Genomic DNA, 8,308 nt, shown 5'->3' on the forward strand with positions numbered 1-8,308 from the left:
TGTGTGTGTGTGTGTGTGTGTGTGTGTGTGTGTGTGTGTGTGTGTGTGTGTGTGCGCGCGCGCGCGCGCGAGAGAGACCTTCCTATAATTTGTAAAGGCACTCAACTTGCCATGCTTGAACTGTGCTATCCTGAAGACTAATGCAAACGTGTTTCCTCTTTGGAAGTGGCCATTTGTCAGAAGGCCTGGAAGTTTTCTGGGATAATAACATGAAATAACTCCCAGTTTTCTCCTGTGGAAATGTATTTCTTTCACTTCTCGGGCAAAGGTTGTTTGGATATAATATAACTGGACTGAACCATTGGGAGAGGAGGACCTGGTATTAACTGTCACCTTTTTTATTTTCTACAGGAGTGTGATCTGAAGAGTGTTGTGTCCACTCATTTGGGATTTAAAAAAAAAAAAAAAAAAGGTACTTTAGAGAGAATAGGGCTGTTGAATTGTCCCCATTTACATGTTCATAGTTTTCACGACAATCCTAATAGACAGGGCAAAAAGAGAGGCTGAGGAACGTAGAGTCTTGGCATACCGCACTTTGACACATTTTACATTGTTTGAAATGTTTTTAAGCATTCTAATGCAAGTGTCTTTTTTATGGAAAGATACAATAATGCATGATGGATGCCTTAATATAAATTACGTGAAATAAATTGATTTTTGCTAGTCAATAAAACATGCTTTAGGTGTGAGCATAATTGTGCAAGAAGCAGACCTGGGTATGTAATGAAGAGTTCTGTTGCAAAATGCTTTTATATCAATCTTTTTGGGGGAAATATCTGAATGTTATATTCTGTACCTAGAACATAGCAAATCCTGCCTGTAAAGTTGCCAGCGTCCTCTTGGCCAAGGACTATAATTACATAATTACCAACTATCTTGTTTTTATTACAAATTACTTCGATCCTGTGGATTTCACTTTCCCTCCAAATGGTCTATATCTCATTTTGAAATGCAGCTCTTCAAACCTGTAGGGGGAAAAATAAATGTTTTCACATGCTGTGGGTGTGTTACGAATAAGACCGCCTTAAGAAGATATGCCACCAGGTATCTGGATTCAAGCCCATGTGATCCTTGTATAATGTAATTAATTTCACCCTCGCCTTGCATGGTGGGTCAGACCAAATTCGTCAATTTACGGTTTTCCCTTGCCATACATACTGTGCATAAGACAGGAAAGATACTCAATTTATTTGCTTCAATATTTATATAAATGCCAATTATAAGCAATTAAAAACTGGTGTAACAGACTTTTTTTTTTTTTAATTTAGGTCAAAAGCCAAGCCTCTAGAAATATGAAGAGAACAGGGCTTGAAATGGGCAGTTTCCCTTACACACCCCCCCCCCCCCTCGTTTTGATACAGAGTTACTAATTCTGGAAATGTACGTGCTGTGAAATGAGATCTCATATCTGGAAACCATGACAAGGGAGAAAGTTGGGTATTACTAGTATCCTCAAGGGACTAACGAATACTCGGCTCTTGAGAGCAAATTAGGAAACATTAAACGTGTTGACTGAGAGCTAATAAGATGGTGCTGTGTTGAAGGACACTTAACATACTAAAGATGTTTTCCTTCAATTTAAGTTGTATATTAATGTTACTATTGATAGTTTTAACAAAATGCAAAACTAAAACATGAACTTTTGTAAAGAAATATATTAAAAAAATAACTGATATTCCAAAGTAATCCTCCCTTTGCTTTCTGTCATTCAAAAACCAAAAAGCAATCCTGAGGTCGACAGAGAGCAGGAGAGGTGTTCGTAAAATGCAAACTGTAAAGGACGTCCCACGGCTTGACACTTGCACTAGTCCACACAATTTTTTTGCACAAGCTACAGACATTTCAAACGAACACAGCCATTAACATGGCATTAAGAGTCACTTGGTGTGTTTTTTGAAACGAGGAGGGTTAACCATGTCCTTTCATGAGTAATAATTTGTACTCTGTTGGAAACTGTATCTTGTGTGTAAAGCGAAGGACTGGAGTGCTTTAACTTCCAAGACTGGGATTACACACACGCACACACACAGACACGGTGTTGCACTGTCCAAACTAGATAGGTTTTTATGGAGATCTGCTTTTTATTCTCTTATGTTTCATTGTCACTTTGATTATCACTATTGTTATATCTGTACTACTACTTATACAATTTATCATTACTACCCATCACTGTTTTTGATTATTATTGATCCATAATGGTTTTAAATGCCACCTCTCTGCTCATATACAATATGGTATTCCTATGAATATTGAACAATAATAGTGGCAGTGTTGTTATGAATTGTTAGATTTTTGATTAAGCTTATTCTTTTTCCTCCTCACTTGTACCTGCCTTTTTGTGTTTGGTCTCCATTATGCTTTCTTTGATATACAGAAAAACAAATAAAATCAGTTGAACAACAAAGCATATCTGTCTGATTGCTGCGCAAGAAGCAGACCTGGGTGTGTAAATAGAGAAGAGTTCTGTCGCAAAATGCTTTTAAATCAATCTTTGGGGGAAATATATAACTTTGAAATGGGGTATTTGTTTCTACTTTTTCTTGTATGTGACAGGTTTAAATAATTGATATAAAGATAAACATCTTTTACTTGAGTGGCATATTTTAAATAAAGGTCACTTAGGTCACACTGTATGAGATAAGTCATATGACACACTCAAATGTGCCTGGAATTCATTTGCTAAACAATTGGCTTTGCCGGTTTACTTACCATTGACAGGGATGTGATTGACAGAAACGTAATCCAATTAAAAGCATACATGCGATTTGGGAACCGGAAAGTCTTGTACAACCATCCAATAGGAAGGCGGCAGACATCGGAGAGGTTTGTCTAGAATCCTCCACTGACCAATAGGATTGAGAGTTGTACGCCCGCAGTGATACTTGACTCCGCCCCCAGCTTCCATTTCTGAACTGAAGGGACGCGGCCGCTCTCGCGTAGAGTCCTCGCCTTTTTTTTTTATATACTCATTTAAGTAAATAAACTAGGTTCTCTGTCGTAAACTAGGACCGCTGCTTTAAGGTAGTGGGTGAAACAGCAGTCCTTGTTCATCGTGGTGTGCTGTTTGAGTAGTGGCTGGAACTGTAGCTAGCATTTTATTCCCCATTTTAACTTTTCTAAGCGGCGTTTTCCGCCGTTTTTTTCTTTCCGCCGCCGCGCTCACTCTACCCCCTTGTGCGTGAGTAGGGGCCTGTGCGTTGGTTTGGCCACGAGGCGCGTCGGTACAGTTGGATCAGGGCGATGGCGGAGTTCGGTAACGGACTGGCGGAGGAATCCCTGCTAGACTCAGACCTCGGACATCCCGAGCTGGAAGACCCGGGTGTCGGTGACGAAGAACCGGGATTAGAAGACGGAGAGGCCGCAATCGAAGACCCGGTAAGTGAAGGGCATTGTTTCAGCTGTGGGAGCCCACATGGCACCAGGACACGTTATAGCCAAAACCAAGAAGTTAGCGGAAGCAGGCAACGCTATTTGTTATTTGTGTTCCCCCTCTACAAATCGTTGGTCACATGCCGTGCAACGTTACGTTACTGCTATCGCTAGGTCGGTATTAAAACCCGCCATTGTGGTTCACGCAGTGCAGTAGAAATGGGTGGTGACATGCGTGGTGTCAGCAGCCATCTTGGCGCAACAGCGGCGCCAGTTTATCTGCGCCAGGGAGCAGCTCGAGCCGTTGGAGGGGGGGGGGGATTCCTCGTCTCAAAAAAAAAAAAAAAAAAATGCGAGACTGCGATACAGGAGACAGTCAGGGGCAAGGGTAGGACAGGCCGCCGCCATTAGCCGCCGCTGTGCGAGTCTACTGCTCGAGAAGGCGCCCTGCTGACGGTAATAACATCTTTTATTCATTTTACCTTCAGTAGTGTGCTGTCTGTTGCAGTCACCGGTGTGTGTGTGTGTGTGTGCACCTGTAAAATGACCGAAGGCTAACATTAGCTTATCCCAAAGCTCCAACACTCAAGTGCTGCAGTTAAAATGACCAGAGGACACGTCGACCGTGATCACTAGTCCACGAGATAAAATGTGGAATGGGCACCGTAAACGGTTATTAGCCTGATGGGCTAACAGCACCCTGGCATGCTAACACGCTAGCAGATGTTAACAAAGCTGGGGTGGAGATGACAGACGTGCAGCTGATCATCTTTGTCATTCATTCTGGACAATGGTTGGCATCGCACATCAGTGGGACGTGGGGTTCGCTGTAACGCTGTGGTGGTTCGAGGATGCACGATTGGCGTTAGTCGGCCTAATTAAAATGTTCCCAATACCTGCACACTCGTGCATATTCACTGATGAGGTCTATGCAGCAAGTCCAGAGTTGTGAGGGTGTGCTAACCTTCTGTCTGTCGGTATTAAGAGAGCGCGGAATGCAACGCAGAAGCAGGGGGTTGCGGTATTTGAGGGGCTGGGTTTGCATCCTTCAATGTTTTACTAGAGCGTGAAGGAGCATGCACAGAATATGCGACAAAAATATATAGTAGCTACAAGGTGTCATTGTCGGATGGCTTATTTTATGTTTTTTAACAATCTTGCTGTGAAGGTGGATCACTTGCTCTTCTATGATCACGACATACCCAATGATCGTGTGGCTGAAGATTGGGAGGGCTGAGAAACGATGGTGCCATTGTCATCAAATGCGGTGTGTCCCCACGCAGTCACCCTCGCTCTGGTCCGAGGACCTGCATTTAATATGGGGTGTCTGTGTCACTGCACCCAGTGGCACAAAGAGCCTTTACATTGCGAACCCTGTCAGCACAGGCAACGGCCCGGGATGGAGCTGGAATGACTCCCACTGTGCTGCAGTGCACCACTGTTAGACAGGAGGGTCCGCTCCCATGTGAGGACATGGCCATCTCTCTGTTCACTGGAGGAACGAGACATTTTTTCCGACAGTGGTGGTTTTGTGGGTTTCGCAGTCTTTATTCGTTGGACCCGATCATCGTCACTCCCCCAAATACATTTACAGTTTCCAAAAAGGCTCTTTATTGATTTTCAGTTGAAGTAGAGCTGCAGCGAATCAATTTTCCTGTTGGTAAATTTTCAAATTATCTATCGACGTGTTCGGTGTCAAAGTATATTTAGAGCAAATGTTAACCATCTGGTGCATGAGCCCATAGTAATTTAGTTGTTATAACAGAGAGAAATAAGCACATTCCTGGTATGGGTGCGTGTGTACATGATAAATGTCTTGGAATTAGTATTTACAGCCTGTGTTTACCAATATGTTGACTCATCATTTGGGTTCTTTGTATCTGTGTAATGTCGTTTCTGAACATTTGCTTCATAGTCATTGAGAGATGACAGGAAATTTGTACACTGAGCGTGTCTTACTGATTCATCAATTTTGTGTGCCCATTATATTTTGAATACCACTCAAGCATATCATGACCAGATGAGGCACATTTTTCAAATGGCTTTAAGGTAAACTTTCAAGTTGTAGGCGGCAGCTAATGCCAAATTAAGACGTTTTGGTCGATAACACTGTCTAAACGTGTACATAAAAGGCTAAGGACCAGTCAGACAGAGTGTGTGTTTCCTTTTGGGCAGAAACGACGCACGCACCATCACATACACAGATTCAGCATCTCCTTGCTGCCCTGCCCTCCTCCTGTTGTTTGCAAAGGGGTGTTATGGCCACATTGGTTAATGATTACATTTCCATGGCTAGTTTTGGGAGTTGGTCAGTGTGGCAGAACTGTCATCCACATCATGTGATTATAGCATTTGTGGTTAATGTTTCACTGTGTTGTATCATGCTCGTGATGGACTGACTGCTCTAATGGAATTGTTGTGTGTGTTGCAGGAGCTGGAGGCAATCAAAGCCCGGGTTAGAGAGATGGAGGAAGAAGCCGAGAAGCTGAAGGAGCTCCAGAACGAGGTGGAGAAACAGATGAATCTCAGCCCCCCACCAGGTGCGTTAGTGTGTGGATTTATGTGGGAGGGGTACATCTTGTTTCTCCCCGTCTGTCCACATTTCCTATCCTCCTCTTTACTGTCCTATTACCTAATGAATGAGAATAATCTTAAAATATTTCAATCCTCTGTTTTTGTGCCTTCTTCAAAAAACACAAATTTAATCTCACGATGTAAATAACAACGTAACCCTTCCACATTCAACCAGTGACCTCAAACTAAAAGATTATTAAAATATACAGTGAAATATGTTTAGATCGGTACTTGGTTATAAGTGTAGTGCACGGAATTATTAGAAAACCATCCACATGTCAAAACCAAGTCCTTGTGCTAATATGCTATGAATAGAAAGCTGCCTTTAAAGTAAATTTAAGGTTAGAATAAGCCATCTAACTCTGTAGTTGCAAGAGCTGGTTTGATACAGCATGTTTGTTTTATGGCTGAACAATTTATTAATGCAACAATAGAGTATTAATAAGAGACTACAGCATTGGAAGAGTCAATTCAGCTGTATAAATGAATAGGTCTATTACCTAATGCTCAACTTCCTAATTCATTTGTGTATTTATTATAGGAATGATAATACCAAAATAATACAAGACATTTTTGTTTTATATGATTAACATAGAATTGTTCCCTAATAAATCATGATATAGCATATTTTGGTATGAATATCAGTCTATTTATAATACTGTTAAAAAATGTTAAAATAACGCAGTCAGTCAATGAGCAAAAGAGTGTAAATACTCAGTCGGGGACATTTAGTGGCTTACTCCGATGTGTTTTCTGCCTCTCTACACTGCAGTCGGTCCAGTCATCATGTCCATCGAGGAAAAGATGGAAGCGGATGGCAGATCTATTTATGTCGGAAACGTAAGTACTTGTCTCGTATAGATGTCATTCTGTTCACATCAGGTGGACCTCAAAGAAAATGATCATATTTTTAAAGAAACGGTTCGACACCGAATCGTAAAGTTCCTATAAATTTCACCCCTTTGGTCCTTTTGCAATGTTTTATTGGTTTCATTTTCAAGTCTGCAAAAAAAAGCTTGATTGCATTTAGGTTGTTGTTACTCCAGGACTGTAATATTGTTTTTAAGTATTGAAATCCCCTTTAAAGATGTTTTATGTAACGTATGTCATTACTTTGTAGCTTTGCCATGATCATTGGGTTGTGGTCTTGCAGTAAAATACGTCCCAAAGTTCATTGTTTGGGTGTTCAAAGAGTCAAGAATTACCTTTACTGAACCCAAAGGATCGTCAGTTTCGCTCACATTTGTATTCATATTTAACAATGATTGTGTTTTTTTTATTTAGGCTAACCTTTTTTTTTTGGGGGGGGGGGGGGGGCACCATACTTAACATTGCTCTTGGTGTTGTTTTTTTATTTAATATTGTTAAATGTCTCAGTCTGTTTACTTAAAACGAATGCGGTATTTGTTGTTTTCGTTTCAGTCTGTCTGATTTAGTACATTAAAGTGACGTATAAATCTAAATTAGATTCCTGGTCCAGGATGTGTGGGTGCAGCTCTCTTCATGTCGAACCTCTCCCCCTGTCTTTCTTCAGGTGGACTACGGGGCCACGGCAGAAGAGCTTGAAGCTCACTTTCATGGCTGTGGTTCAGTAAACAGAGTCACCATCCTATGTGACAAATACACAGGGCATCCCAAAGGGTAAGACTCCGTCATTACACTGTGTCTCTTTACTACGCGGTGGATGAATCAGCAAATGCACCAAAGTCATGCTGTTGGCAGAGAAATCCAACAGTGGGTGGACAGATTTGTATTCGGCATCGATACGAATGAAGTGTCACTAAAACTGAATGGGTATATGTGATAGCTTTTGGGAAATAAAGAAGCAATAAACCATAACGGTTGAGTGGGACTAGATTGAACAACTGTCAACATTTTGTGAGTTCTGGTTTCACTTTTCCTGTGTTTAATGATAACAACAATTAAATAGCAAACACAAAATGCTGGTATCCATTGCTGTCAGTATCGCATTTTCTATAAAGGTAAATAATCTCCAACAGAAATGGCTTTTAGCTTTAAACAAATTAAGTTATTCAGTCGGTGGAGTAGATTTCGTTTATCGTTTCGATGTTTGCGGTCCTCAGGAATGAAGATACCGGTGCCGTCATGCTCTACATGTTGCTGCTTTTTCTTAAGCACGTCTGTAGTTCTGAAGGAATGTGTGATTTGTGCATTATTCTGTGTAAGTAACCTAACCCTCAGACTTTAATGTGAGGAGGCTCTGGGTGTCAGGAGGTAAAGATAAGATGAAGACCTTTTGAAATGTTCCAACTCAACTGGACAAGAAATGATCTTGATCAAGTGTTGAGCACATAGTCTCTCTCTCCCCCCCCCTAAACGCCGAAAAGATCGGCGTTTAGGCCCC

General features: G+C 41.3%; 1 protein-coding gene across 1 annotated transcript in view; it reads left to right on the forward strand.

Moving 5' to 3' along the window:
• The first annotated feature begins 2,879 nt into the window (after positions 1 to 2,879).
• Positions 2,880 to 8,308, forward strand: part of pabpn1 (poly(A) binding protein, nuclear 1) — a 10,974-nt gene continuing 5,545 nt past the window's right edge. The window contains 4 exon segments of the mRNA XM_031872365.1: positions 2,880 to 3,375; positions 5,801 to 5,909; positions 6,716 to 6,783; positions 7,478 to 7,584. Of these exon segments, the coding sequence (XP_031728225.1) occupies positions 3,241 to 3,375; positions 5,801 to 5,909; positions 6,716 to 6,783; positions 7,478 to 7,584 (419 nt within the window). The 5' untranslated portion in view covers positions 2,880 to 3,240.

The sequence above is a fragment of the Anarrhichthys ocellatus genome, unplaced genomic scaffold, assembly GCF_004355925.1.
Source record: "Anarrhichthys ocellatus isolate YVR2014 unplaced genomic scaffold, GSC_Weel_1.0 scaffold63, whole genome shotgun sequence".
NCBI classification, from domain to species: Eukaryota; Metazoa; Chordata; class Actinopteri; order Perciformes; family Anarhichadidae; genus Anarrhichthys; species Anarrhichthys ocellatus.